Source organism: Haliotis rufescens, unplaced genomic scaffold (assembly GCF_023055435.1).
Source record: "Haliotis rufescens isolate VD_foot unplaced genomic scaffold, xgHalRufe1.0.p SCAF_2, whole genome shotgun sequence".
Taxonomy (NCBI): Eukaryota; Metazoa; Mollusca; class Gastropoda; order Lepetellida; family Haliotidae; genus Haliotis; species Haliotis rufescens.
Window position 1 is genome coordinate 77,014,948 of NW_025963890.1, and position 15,183 is coordinate 77,030,130.

General features: G+C 39.4%; 1 protein-coding gene across 1 annotated transcript in view; it reads right to left on the reverse strand.

The window, feature by feature from the left end:
- LOC124125410 (multiple epidermal growth factor-like domains protein 10) overlaps positions 1-15,183 on the reverse strand; it is a 344,612-nt gene that overhangs the window by 311,547 nt on the left and 17,882 nt on the right. The window contains exons 6-9 of the mRNA XM_048400595.1: positions 12,240-12,386; positions 11,465-11,602; positions 11,136-11,273; positions 8,688-8,831 (exon numbers count right to left, since the gene is read on the reverse strand). Of these exons, the coding sequence (XP_048256552.1) occupies positions 8,688-8,831; positions 11,136-11,273; positions 11,465-11,602; positions 12,240-12,386 (567 nt within the window). The remainder of the gene's footprint in view (positions 1-8,687; positions 8,832-11,135; positions 11,274-11,464; positions 11,603-12,239; positions 12,387-15,183) is intronic.

A 15,183-nucleotide genomic window follows, 5' to 3' on the forward strand; every position in this document is an offset into this window, starting at 1 on the left:
AGATACAATAATATTCCTAATGATAAAAGATATTGAGCTTTATGTTTGAAGAAAAATTAGACGTTTGTAGAAGATGAATACCTTGGGGTGAATATATGTAAACCCTACACATATACGAAAGCAATATATACATCCATTTAATACAGATGACAACTGAAAATTGTATACACCTTATGAAATCTACAGAGGTGAGGTGAGGTGAAATTAGGTTAAACGTCGCGTCCATGATTATTGCATTTATATAGCGACGTGCATGCATGCACGTGAGTGTGTGAGTGTCTGCTTGTACTAGACCGGACTGATGCCGATTTATAGTGCTAGCCAACTGAGATACCATGCTGCAGTTTAACATGAATACCCCACTCAGACACAGTATACTGACTCTGAGCCGAACAGTCCTTGCTTTAACCCCTTAATGCCGAGCGCCAGACAGGGTAACAACAAGTACCATCTTTTAACGTCTTTTGGTATGACGCTGCCAGGGATCGAACCCCGGACCTTCCGCTCTCCGGGCGGACGCTATATTTAGCATTGGTCTATACTTAACTAAGACTTTTTCAATGAGAAATGAGAAAACACTTCCTTAAAATAAATACCATGCATGATATTATAATAATCATATCATTGTCTTGTGGGTGTGGCTTTTTCTACTGAATACATTTGTCTGACTGTCTGACTGTCTGACTGCCATATTGCCATTGAGTCCTGCTATAAGTTAACAACTATTTTACACGTTGGCATAAACTCCAAGAGATTTCAGTAGGTGTTGAGCAAACTCCAGATACAGGAGGACATCGTCCTGAAAAGGAAGCCAACACGATAGAGTGAGTGAGTAAATGAGTTTGATTTAACGCCGCTTTGAACAGTATTCCAGTTTTTATCACGGCGTGTGAGTTTGAAGTGAGAGGAAAACCCGAAGTGATGCAGGTTTCAGACGTTCAATGTTTTGGTGAAACACGTGAGCACGGGTATGGTGCTGACAAACCATCATAGGTCTCTGGCGTACCCAAGGGATGCAACGTTGCTCGAATGGCTCGATACGTGGTAATATTAGCATGGAGGCATTTTTCTCAACACTAATAAAAAACCATCCTAAAGCTTATGCACGTTTAATCATGAATATGTTAATATGCTGGATCTGCAGTAATTCACCTGTCTAAAGTCACCTGTGCCTACAATCAAGATGCTATCGAAGAGAGATAACGATGAGGTTGTGGACGTGTCCTACCTGGGAGAATGGAGGCCCACCGAGACATGAGCGTAGACGTGGCGTGTTGTTGATGACGTCAACCCTGCCATCGTCCTGCAGTCTGCTGGCGATGTTCACCAAGAGGACCAGGAACCGCGGCTCGCTCAAAGAACTGCAGTAAAATGTCTGTACCCACTTACATGTACAGTACTTTGTTTATCTGATGTCTTCTTTGAAGACAATGACGGTTTCTCGTCTTCATCAAACCCGACATTCATGTACATCCCAATGTCTCCCACTGCAGGAAACAAAAAGCAATCAACAATATTATTTTTTAAAAGACCGACCAAATATAATGTTAGTCCTTATCATGTATGGAGGAAGTCATGATGTGTACAGTTTGGTTATAGGCAATCGGGTTGAATATATTGGACTTCGCAATAGGTGAATACATTTCAATCCCCAGGTCAATCATGCATCATATTAATGTCTGTTGAAATTGCATACTTCTGTTCTGCCTCTATGCAGACACAGGCATATTTGATGAAGGGGGTAATGCAACAAGATAAAAACTACCTTTGAGTTTCGCGTTTTCCGCAATGACTGGTTGGTGAGTTGGGCGTCCATCACTTTTCCCGCGTCTGCTTCTAAATGTAAGGACACAAATTGGAAAATGTTCATGAATAGAAAATGGACCTTTTGTAATTAATATCTACGCATTTATGATCTTCCAACATTTGTATGGGGGTTGACACTGGTGTCATGAGGTATCAAGGCCTCACCCGTTCTGGACAAAACTGACTTGATCATGATGACTGCAAGGACCACACCCAAGACCACCACTATGCCGGCAACAGCTCCTATTATTGTTGGGATGGAAACAGATGAGGCGTCTGGATGTAGAGTGGGAGTAGATTACAATTCAATAGTATACACGATGTAGTAATGATGTATGTGCGCACACCATATAAAAACAGTATTCATTCACGCTGGCCTGTTTATGTATTCATTAAATTATTAATTGTTCTTCAATCAGCACATATTGTCAAAAGAAAAATCATCAACAGAAAGATGTTATAAATTTGGTCAGTTACGCAGCCATGACACCTTGATATCCTGCTTCACAGCCGAAACTATATGGCTATTAAATCTCGTTCGTTATGAGTGATATTGCCAGCACATTCTCTATGCTGGCTGTGCCTGTGTAACCCACACTCAGATACACATGGTGATGTCATATGATTACGCAGATGTTATATTCTTAATAACGTGTGGATTGCTTCATTTCGTTTGCATAATTATTGCTTGCCAGGATAAAATCTTCTGAAATATGACCCTGTATACGCAGTGCGCCATGTCCAACATCAGTGTATCCTAACTGCGGTATCCTGTTGCTGGTCTGACAGTATGAATACGACATCCTATGTCCCAACCGCTGCTTCCCGTACTATCAACAAGACATAGACATGAGGCTAAGTCAGCAATGTCGCGCCTGCAGTCACACACCCTGGTCTCCTCTCCCTAGTGTCATATCATTGCAAAGATATGTCATTTCAGTTCCTAAACCTCAAAACCGATCTGGAATTTACGACTTTCACGAACACACGTTTCATCACTATTTGATAGTGATCCATACATTCACAATTTTATTTACATGAAGCGATCTATTGATCTACGGACGTCACGTCATCGCCCACTTTCTACATGCATTTTGCTGCACATTGTTCGTTCGCTATCTCAATCGAGCACACTTCTATGTATATTTTCCAACCGCCTTTCCATTCCTCGCCTCACTTAAAGCTTCAAAGGTCCCTGTCCTTTATCGTGTATTTGCTTTAAATAATAATAGTGTCTTCTTATCAGAAATATTGTTAGCCGAGTACTTGTGTAACTAAATATTTATACATTTCACATTTTATTAAACTCAGCGGGAACCGTTCACCCCTCTGCTTATAAGCGGTTGGGAATCGATCATTTCGGCTAATTATCTATCACTTATTGCTTTTGCTAGACGCCAACCGCTGCTGCTGCTGAACAACTCCAGTTGCCCATCTAACGTATGTTTTTACTTCAAGTTCCAACAAGTCCTGCCTCACGTGCATCTTTAACCAAATATATTATTCTCTTATTTATTCGGCCTGTCTGGTCAAAATGTTTTTTACTATTAGATCAGTTCCGGGAAGGGTAGGTATCAAATATATCACATGCATATAATTATGTGGTAAACTCACACGTACTGTCACTGGTGCCATCTCATCTAAGTGGCTCGTCTCTCCTGTGGCACAAAACTCCTTTTACAGACATGCAGGCACATAATGTTTTTGCTTCTTGAGTCATCACACATTTAACATATCTCAAACTCCTTTCAAACCTGCAGATGCTTTGATGTAAGTGTTTAGACGTCGGTCTTAGTTAAAGCTAGTTGTGAAGCACTTGAGAAACAGTTTTTTCTCACAGGGCTTGTTACTGGCAGCTGCTGGGCAATGACTTAACAGTTCATAATCCATGCCTTAAATACCTCGGCAGTGAGAACAATTAGGCGAATTGTAACATAATTCAAAATGATTGGGAAAATAGGTTTTGGGGGGCTAAGCTTTAAATGAAATGTGATGTCAACCCTGTGTCGTATCTAATGCTTATACTACAGACATCCTTCTTTCATTCGCTTCTCTTAAGATTACAGATTTCCAAAATTATTCAAGGCACGAAACCGTTCTTACATTATCTTTTCAAGCAAAGCAAGTAGATAATATTTTGTACTTGTTCTAGAAATTGTTCATTTACCCCGATACAGAAGAATCAAGTTTTGCCTCTGACGCATAGATGGCAGAAAACGTTGTTTACTACGTAGATATACGTCCATTGTAACACGACTGGTATGAACTGGAGTTTCGCCCTTTTGGAGGAGACTACCACTTCGAAATGTGTTGCCATTCTGTTAAAGACATGCACAATCATTACAATAAGTTTGATAAATATGTATCATTCATAGCTGTTCCCGGTGTACATAAATGATATGTGTGTATTATGCCTTTGCCGTCACAAAGGAAGGTGGGTGTGTGGCGGGGTATCAATGACATGATCCCTTGGGTATTGGTGACAGGAAGCCTTGCATGACTGGATGTTTTGGGCACAGCTGATTTGATCTCGTACTTCTTACCCATTACAAGTTGGCATAAAGTGTCATATGCTTTGTGGGATGATCACACGTGTTATATTTGAAGACAACTCAAGGTGTTTATTTATTATTTTTTATTTAAAAAACACATGTACAGTACCCTCTGAAAATCCCACAGCAGGAACATGGAACTATCTCAACAATACAATTTTAGAAATTGTTTTTTGAAATAACTTCTGTTTCAATACAAATTGCACTTAATACCATAAACATGTTAGTTCAGGCCCTACATACCTAGGTTAGACTAAAGTCATTTAATGTTGAGAGTGGTTGTGTATCTACATAAGACGTTTACCACATTGGTTAAACCCACCAGCACCAACAAAGATAGGGACTCGAACCAACGGTCATATGATTCTGGCAGGTCTAAACACTGCTATGTTCTTCAATTATAAGGCGACAATGGCTGTTGAAAAAGGCGACACTAATGGTATCAATCACTGGATGGCCCGGCTCGATTATTTACAGAACGCCGCCATATAGCTGCAATATTGCGGAGCGCGGCGTTGAATAACAAACATAATCCTCAATTATAGCAAATGTTTGCGTATAGATCAATACAACAAACGCCCTCTACATTTAATTTTTATCCAAAGTTGTTTATCAGCCATAATTGTGCTCAAAATAACAAGAACACAGTAACATGAAACATATTTAGAATATATATAAACCTTCACATATTTTCTGGACCATTACAACAACTTAATAACGCGAGTGACTCGGGTGTGTGAGAGAGACTAGGGTTATAACAGGCAGTAAGCATCGATTTGATATTAATGCTGCCTCAACCATATTTTACTGTCAAATCGAATTTAGATTTGAAACACAACTTATTTACTTTTACGGATATAACGGACTCAAAGGGACTTGGAGGGAAATCCATAAAATTCACAATAATGATCAATAATAATATATGTTTTCCTTCAGATGCCTCCTGATTACAGCACACGATTAGTGTTATTTGATTTATCCAGGATCTTTGAAAGGGACGTTATGTGGACAACCTAAACATTTTATCTGCCACAATATATTATCATACTATTTCCGTATAATCACACGTTTCCTTCGGGCAAGTCTTAACAGGTCACTGGATAGTGTCAACATCAGCTGGAATACCATGCTTTTGTTGTGGAATACCTTTTTACATACGACCGCCAAAGGCCATAACTAGCTATTCAGCTTGATATATGCAAAACTTGTAATTTGAGTGAGAGAGAACTATTACTTATTTTTCAAAGGCACATCCGATATTCACAAAGGGGGTTCAGACATTTCAGCAGCTGGCATCAGCACTGCAATTTGACATTTTCTATTTGACATTGGTACTTTGCTTTCTAATGCATATGGATACCAATGAAGTAATCCTAAAGATATATATTTAAATGTTGCACTATCCGAGACAATGATGCGTACATCTTTTCTTAGATTTGATTGTTTTCGTTCTGAATAACATCGTACAGTGACTTGTCCTCCCTGGTGAGTTCATTCAATGTTGTATAGTCTTGACCATTAACATCGGAAGTGGGCACATGAATAGACATCTCTCCAGTGTTGGGCGTGTCCGTCCTTCTCAACTCTTGAGGGTCTGTGGTAGTTGTGGGAATCAATTTCAGTCTAAAACAAAGAATTGGGGTAGAAGTATGATACATGCCTATTGTACGTGTAGATGCTTGTAATTTGTGTTCCACAAACAAAGAAAACAATGTCAATAATCGGTTATTTAATATCATACAAAACTAAGTAATGAAGGAGTTACCTTCCAGCCTTCAGCAGACATATCATCAGCCCACCAATCAGCAATATTACAGCAATTCCTACTGCTCCCCCAATGACGCCGATTGTAACAGGAGATACTGGATAAGATACAAAGTCACTTTAGTCCGGTATTTAACATTTTTTTTGAATAAATATGAAATCAGCACATGACAACATACAATAGCATGGGACGTGTGTTTGATGATAGATGTGCAGAGATCAAACGTCATCAATACATGGTGACAGGACTATCTGTTCCCTGATACCCCGCCGCACATCCACCGACACACTACCCTTGTATCTTGTCATGACAGCTAGAGTCCATCTTGAAATGGCGGTTAGCGAAGAGTTGGCCACAGTCAGCTCCATAGTACTCAGGGGCGCATGCTAGTATATAGGACTGTCATATTCAAATGTATGCGGTGTCATGACCGGTTATGGGATGCAAATATGAGACAAGGTATCTACTGTCTAGGAGAGACGGTCGGGTAGCCTAGTGGTTAAAGCGCCGAAGACCCGGGTTCGATTCCCGACATGGATACAATGTGTGAAGCCAATTTCTGGTGTCCCCCCCGTGATGTTGCTGGACAATTGCTAAAAGCGGCGTAAAACCATACTCACTCACTACGATCTAGGTGATGAATGGAATGGCACGGCTGTTTTGTAATTTTCCAAGTAAGTAGTTTCGGACTTTTTATCAGTTATTTAAGCGTGAAGTAGCCTGGTGGTCTTTTCGTTACGACCTACAATCTGTGGCTTCTGGACTACTTGGTACTAGATGAAATCAATAGCACATACAACAGTTTTTATCATTTAGACAATACAATTTTGAAGACATACTGCCAGTCTGTGGGACTCCAAACTGCTACGGGTACCCATTGCGTAAACACCTGGTTTCATCGCTGATTTTTAGCGATCCATTCATATAATTATCACCGTTAATTTGGAATTTGCGCCTCATGGAATCTGTTTCGTCCGTTATTCAAAACTTGTTATTCTACAGCAAGTGCCATCAACACATCATCTTTCCGAGGCAAGGGGGTTTACTGAGTTTAAAAGTCCAGTTTCCACCCTTGCCGAACTGGGCTGGAATTCCTGGGCTCGATCGTAGCGCCACCAGTGGCTATTGCGGGTGTCCTTTCTATGCCTCTCCTACTGACCAATCAGATTCAACCTCTCGTATCACTTGCATTTGCTTCAAACAAAACGGTGACGCCCAGTCAAGACGATCTGATCGATAATCAAGATCTATATTGTGATAAAACAAGTCTTACATCGCGAAGCGCATCAAATCACGTGAGCACCTTGATTAAAAACATGAAAAGATTAAGAAAATATCTGTTGACAACGAGTTAGCTGTGCACATGCTCTTGCAAATGCTGCATTCGACTGATCTGCATGACACTTTATGAACCGGATTTCGATTTCGGTGCGCTATTTTGATTGGAATATGCATGGACTCGTTAGTCCAGCCAAATTCTAACTCCATAATACCAGCCTTGTTTGGCAAGGGTGGTAACTGAACTGTTATTGTCAGTTAACTCACTTGCCTCGGGAAGATGCCTACACATCAGAACTCCGGACCTTTGCTGAAGGTCGTCTAACAGTGCGTATGCATCACTCATGGAACCTAGTTCACATTAACCTCTAATAAATGTTATCAATTCCTGATGTGAAGTATTCGACTGTGCACAAACTTTCACAGAATTTCATTTTATTGACATTTAGAACAATCCTGGGACATTACATTATATTGAACCAACGTTTCAATTCATGTACAGAGAGCTACCATATTTTTGTTTTGTACACTGAAATTAATGACATTTGTTGCCAGCCGGGCTCAACCACGGCTGACACGTGACAGAACCGAGTGACTTGGGCAATTGATACACATTTTCAAAAATAATCTGTTTGAGCTGAGACAAATATTATGTATGATGTGTTATGACATGTTACGACAGAGGTGACTAATAGGATCGGGTCGTCAGACTCGCTAATGATGCATGTCATCACATCCCCATTGCTTATATCGGTGCTCTTGATGTTAATCACTGGATTGTCTGGTATGATTTACTAAGCACCGTGATATAGATGAAATATTGCTATAAAAAAAATTAATCCGCATATCTGAGTAAGAAAGTGACATAATGTACACAATATATTGACGACAAGTTTAGTTTGGTACATAGGCATTCACACATATACACCATAAATGATGGCAGAGAGCGACACAAAATGAATTAACAATTAACACAGATTATTTATTAAATCAATTAAATCTAATTTGAATAAACATTACGTTGAGTACAGTCTGTTCCCTGATATCCAGCCGCACATCCACCAACACACAATCCTCCAATGACGTCGCAGCTTGAGTCCGACTTGCAGTGATGTGCAGCACAGGATTGGTCACAGTTTGATCCATAATACCCAGAAGCGCATGCTAGTAAATAGGAACGTCATATTGTTATATACACAATCACCTGGATCTCTTCCTGCAGTGTCAATTAAAAACACATGTCATTATTCATAAGGTCAATTACATCCAATTTGAATAAACATTACCTTGAGTACAGTCTGTTCCCTGATATCCAGCCGCACATCCACCAACACACAGTCCTCCTATGACGTCACAGCTGGAGTCCGACTTGCAGTTGCGTGCAGCACAGGATTGGTCACAGTTCAGTCCATAATACCCAGAAGAGCATGCTAGTGAATAGGAACGTCATACTGTTATCTATGTAGTTACCTGGATCTCTTCCTGCAGTGACGGTTATTGCATCATTGGTTATAGTTATAGGGCCAACAGTAACCATTATGGACATTGTGTCCAATATTTGATTAAAAAGTGTTTTATTTACTCATCCCTGAGGTTTGTAACACATTATGAAACATGGTGGTAGGTCAACATGTGACAAAAGTCACATGTGTAAAGTGTGGCACATGTTCTAATAACAAACTGTTTGGTTACCACAACTGGGCCTGGATCAATCTACCACTACACTGGAACACATAGGTTCTTGATGCCATTAAAAAAAAAAGTTTCGATTTAATAAACATAACTTTGCAAACACCATTAGTAAATGAATACCAATTTAGTTATATGGTGGATATATGGAATATATAGTATAATATAATATAGTTAAGGTTCAATTACAACATGCAATTATCACTTGTGCCAATATTACCATTACAAAGCAAGACGAGATTAGAAGTAACATTGTTCTTATGTTAAACTGACAATACGAGAAACTTGTGCAACAAGGTTTATAAATGTTTATCAGCATATGTTGCTGATGACAATTAAAAGCCTTGTGCATTAAATTTGGGATCGCTGCTCAGATGCACCTGCGAAATACCTTGGTGCCAGCTGCAATTGAATAATCTTGTATTGACTTGAAGCTTACACCACAGTGCAAACCGCTGCAACGCTTGCAAATGGGGATAAACTGGAGCCTTTCCTCTCTAAGATTTTTATTATCCCCCGCCCCAACGAAGATGGCGGGGGATATAGAAATGGGTTCCGTCCGTGTGTGTGTGTGTGTGTGTGTGCGTGTGTGTGTGCGTGTGTGCGTCCCGAAATCGTTTCCGTAACTCAGAAACCGTTAAATATTTCTCAACGAAACTTTGCATGTCTATCATACTCATGCTGAACTGGTGGATTGTGCTATTTAGGAATTTTATAAATGTTTATTTTTTACGTTTCCGTGGCAACAAGTTGGACTTAGGTTCTATAAAGGTGGTGTTCGTTTCCGGAGCCTAACTCAAAAACCATTAAATACTTTCCAACAAAAACTTTGCATGTTTACCAGACACATACTGGCCTGGTGCCTCTTGCTATTTAGGAATTTTAGAAAATTTTATTTTCACGTTTCAATGGCAATAAGTTGGACTTAGGTTCTACAGGGGTGGTGTTAGTTTACAGAGCGTAACTCAAAAACCGTTAAATACTTTCTTACAAAACTGTGCATGTCTACCAGGCACATACTGAACCTGTGCCTTTTGATATATAGCACTTTTAGAATTTTTTATTTTTTATGTTTCCATGACAACAAGTTTGTTTTAAGTTTTAATAAAGGATTGGTTTTCTTAAGGAGTATAACAAATAAACTGTTAAATATTTCCTTGCTAAACATTGCATGTCTATATATAAAGTGCATACTGAACTAGTGCCATTAGATATTAAGGAGTTTTAGAAATGTTTATTTTAGAATTTCCATTGCAGCTATTTTGACATGGGCTAAGAGAAATGTTGGGTCAGTTACCTGGTTTTGGACCATAACGTGTTAAAATGGGCGGGGGATATAGATGACTTTGTCAACTATACGCTTGTTTCAAGATCATAAAACTGGCAACAGAAACATGCTATCAAAGAAGCTGATCCTTTGAAGTTTTGGTTGTGTGGGTGTGTGGGAGGGTAGGGGTTGGTAATTTATTACACAGTTTAGGTAAATACTGTTTGTTCTGGAACATCCTAAATGCCTCATCAAACTGCTTGCATATACCTACATAGCAATATCAGTGAGTTCTGCTATTTTGTCAGCAGGACACTAGTTGTCAAGTGGCCACTTCAGGAAGTCCATTACTTAAAACATGAAGGAAGGTTTGTTGTGTGGCTTGTTGTGGTCCAGTGCCACGCGACAACCATGATTTTAAAGTAGTTTAGCATGACGTAACGTCTGACCTAAATAATTGCGCAATGGCGATTACAACGGATGACCACCATAGTTATTATTCAGATGTTCTAGCATTGAAATAATGTCCATAAACCGCACGAATAATACGCATATATGCAATGGTGTGACAGTAGTAGTGGTAGAATAGAGGTACTATTGCTCAGTAAGATGAAGGGTAATAAAAGCGCAGGCTGTAATTCATTTTCGGTTGTAATTCCTGTATGTAAAGTTTGTCGCAAACATTTCATCGTGATATTCCTTATATATATGTGCTTATAACCAGCAGCTGATCCCTGGTGTTCAAGCCATATCTTATGAGCTTTATGAGGTAACTTACATAGGTTCACTGAGCATTGAGAACCATTGTATCCCTCAGTACATCCCCAGAGACATCGTCCATCAACAGCATCGCAGGTTCCGTTACAGTGGCCGCAGTCTCTTTCACACTTCAACCCGAATTTCCCATTGCCACAACCTAATTTATAGAAAATTAACAGTTGTATATTTGCAGATACACTATACCTTGTATCTTGATATCACACTTTAAAGTTTTGTTTGAGGTAGTTTGCGATACAAACAGTGGTTCCTATTTTGCTTCCATTAACAAAAGGACAATACCGCTTTTAAGAATACAACCATCTACTTTTTCTGGATGGTTCCATTCACCTTTCTGGCACAGGTCAAGTTTCCACCCTGCTTGACATCCCTCTGGACATATTCCAGTAACATGATGACAAGTGTTGTTGTTAGCACAATGGCCACAGGTTTTGTTACAGTTGCTGCCATACGTTCCATTGGGGCACTCTATATTGAAAAACACATCGCAAATCAGTTACATCTCAACCTACAACACTGTGGATACCATAGGATTTCTGTGGCACTTCAGAAGCAAAGTACACGGTGATTCAAACATCATGTCATGCCGTCTAAAGATAAAAGAAAATATGCATGCACTACAATCCTCAATCTTTTGTGAACTTTAAGTCACATAGGTATTCCTCTATAAAGATGCGATTATAGAGATGGGTTATTATTTATGTACTTATCCGCTTGCTTGAATATCCAGCAACATTTAAGTGCAAGCGTAGACTCCAGAACATTAAATACTCACTTTCAAAACATGATGGCACAATTATGAAATATTTATCAAATTTTGTACAAGCACTGTGTGCATTATGCGGGGAAAGCTGCTTTAAAACCATGATAGCATGTAATTGTATCCTAGACAAGTTTCAAATAGTGAGGTTTCTTCATGGACTCAACCTTTAGCTAAAATTTCGTATGATTATTGAAATGGTCTTGTCGCTTTTTTGTCCTCTCCATGTAACAGCATTTTTTAATACATTAATGGTACAATGTATTTTGAGCATCCACGGGAATGTGTTACTAATATGAAACATTAATGAAATGCGTTAAGAAACACATGAAGTAATATGCCTACTTTCGAAACAGTCATTTCCGAAGAAACCACTTTCACAGCCATCGGGACACATGCCAGTCACGTGATCACATGTGTCAGATTGTGTCTTACAGCGACGCCCCCCGCAGGACTTGCTACATCCTTCTCCATATCTCCCAGGATCACAGGCTGAGAGGGATGATGAGCAATGTGTTAACTTCGCTTCATTCTTTATAGTTTCGAAAGCTATATATTTCATGAGATGCACTGATGAAACATGACAATGGGGTGACATACTCCACAGACCCTTATCATGAGTTCAACTAGAGTTTAAATACATTTTAGCATTTATTGCATTTATCAAGTGTAGAACTCTCTTCGTGTAAATAAAGAAACGACTGGCTTCGTGATTAACTTCTATGATTTGGGAATTGATATGGTTGGAGTAAGACTGCATTTATACGCAAAATATGTTCTCAACAGCATTTATACTTTGACACCTGAACAATTGGTCATGTCATTCTTACAATAGTAATTGACGACAACTGTAATACAGCCTCGTTAATAGTTCAGCCATGAAGCGGTTTTATTATTTAGACAATAATAATTATATTGAACACATACTGCCAGTATGTGGGACTCTGAACTGATCCATTTGGGGCTTCATTTATTTTTCACCGTTAGTTTGTGATTTGCGCCATATGGAAACTTGTAATTTTCTGACAAGTGTCACCTACACACCAGAACTCCGAACGTTTTTCATCTGACCACTCATTTAAAATAGGGGTTTAACCTTTCGCAAATGCTATCAATACTCGATATCAAATATACGGCTTCGCACAAACATTCATTGCGTTTTATTCTTTTGTCATTTCGAAAGATCCTGGGACTCTATTGCCATAACGACCCCAAACATTTTACGATCGGACATTTAAGTGTCAGTTATTCATGGCGATATTACCTTGAACCTACATTTCAGACCTATGTTATGGTTCATTTTTACACTGATGTTAATTACTTCAATTATTTTAGGAAAAACATTTGTTGCCAGCTGAGACCAACCAATGCTGACGCGTGACAGAACCGAGTGACATCGGCAATTAATATACATTTTCGAAAATAATCCTTAGGAGCTTAGTAAAAAAGTATGTATGATGTGTTACAATATGTTAAGGCGACTATTCTTGTCGTAAGAGGCGACTGACGGGGTCGGGTCGCTGTTAATGCATGTCATCACATCCCGATTGTGTAGTTCAGTGCTCGTGATAACAATAACTGGATTCTCTGGTACAGTCAGGTTTCTTTACTGACCGCCGTAATATAGCTGGAATATTATTAAACAATAATATGTATTTATTTTCTAATCCGCATATCTGAGTACGAAAGTGCGTAATGAAGACTATATCTTGACGATAATTTTAGTTTGTTTTATACACATTCATACATATGTGTAGGACATGGTCCGAAAATTCACGATTATTTTTTCACGTGGGGCGAGTTCGAGGCCGTCAAGAACTGCGCGCATGAACGCGCTAAAGTTCGAGCAAACCTATTGGAGCCCTCGTCTAATAAGAGCGCGGAAAAAATAGGGCAACTTTGTTGTTGTCTTTCTTTAATTCATTTAATTTCTAATGTGTCTCCGTTTCATTTACCTCAGAGGACAGAAATCATGGTTGTTTTATTGTGTTAACACAAATACAGAGCGGTTGGTGTATTTGGTGTTTAGCTCCTTTTTTGCAAACAGAATTTCAGTTATATCACGGCGGCATGTTCATTGAAGAAGAGTAAGTGAGTGAGTGAGTTGGGTTTAATGCCGCTTTTAAGATTATTAATGTGGGAGGAAAGCCCGAAGTTATGCATGTCTCAGACCTTTATTACCCACGTGGTGAAGATACAGGTGGTAAGATACTACGACACGTGTGTCGTACAAGGTTGACCTTGTTTATTCGTTTTGATTGGATAACCGTGACCTCTGTCACACCGGGACTACTTTTTTCATTCATAAAGAATCGCGAGACATCATTCATTTCATTCGTCACCAGTCGCCCCTTTCGGTAACCCGCAAGAATACTCGTCCCGCTATCGGTGAATGTTATGTGCGAAAATACGACAAATGTCTTGCATCTAAAAATATACCCAAGACACAGTTGAATGCGTTAAATCATACTGTATAATTCCGCATGTCCCGATGTGCTATAAATTGAATCTGAAATATACATTTGTATATAATATATGGGGAAATATATGTGAACCATTACGCAACGAGTTGACAATTGTTTTAGGTATGCCCGGTCACAAAAATGGCCACGATAGGGACACGAGTCGCCATTCGGCTTGTCCCATTCATTTTGCAACCACATGGCAGAACTGACGAAATTAATGAGAACTAGTGATATATACAAACACTTGATTAAACCAAACAAAATAGTCACACACATCAAATTCGGTTTGCATTATATATAAGTTATGGATAGACCTTCTACAGGCATTATATAATCGAGCTATATCCATTTACAATGTACGACTACCGATCAATAGAGCGAGGGCCCCCCATGAGCGTGACGCACCCGACCACTTTCGCAAATTTCAATTTTATTTAACGTAAAAGGATAAGCGTGGTGAAATGAAGTATGTTTAAAACTATCTGGACAGATTATTTTACTTAATTGGGATGATCCGGTTGAGCCATCAGTGTCCCCTTCGAAGCGTATTTTGTGGCCCTGTTTCGGGAGGTGTTGTTCATGAATGAACGTACACGACTGCACTACCAAATCACCAAAAGTGAACAGTTCTGATACAAATCATTCGAAAACTCCGTGGAAGTGTGCCTGACTTCTGATTTTGTGGCCCCAAACATCCAAAATGTGAACAATAACATTCCCTATCTCTGGCGTAAAACGCTGTGAGTAGACCTAGATCACGGCTGTCTTTTCTTATTCCGGTGGTGACCTTGCCCTTCGATCGTTCGAAACTGTCACTGACATGC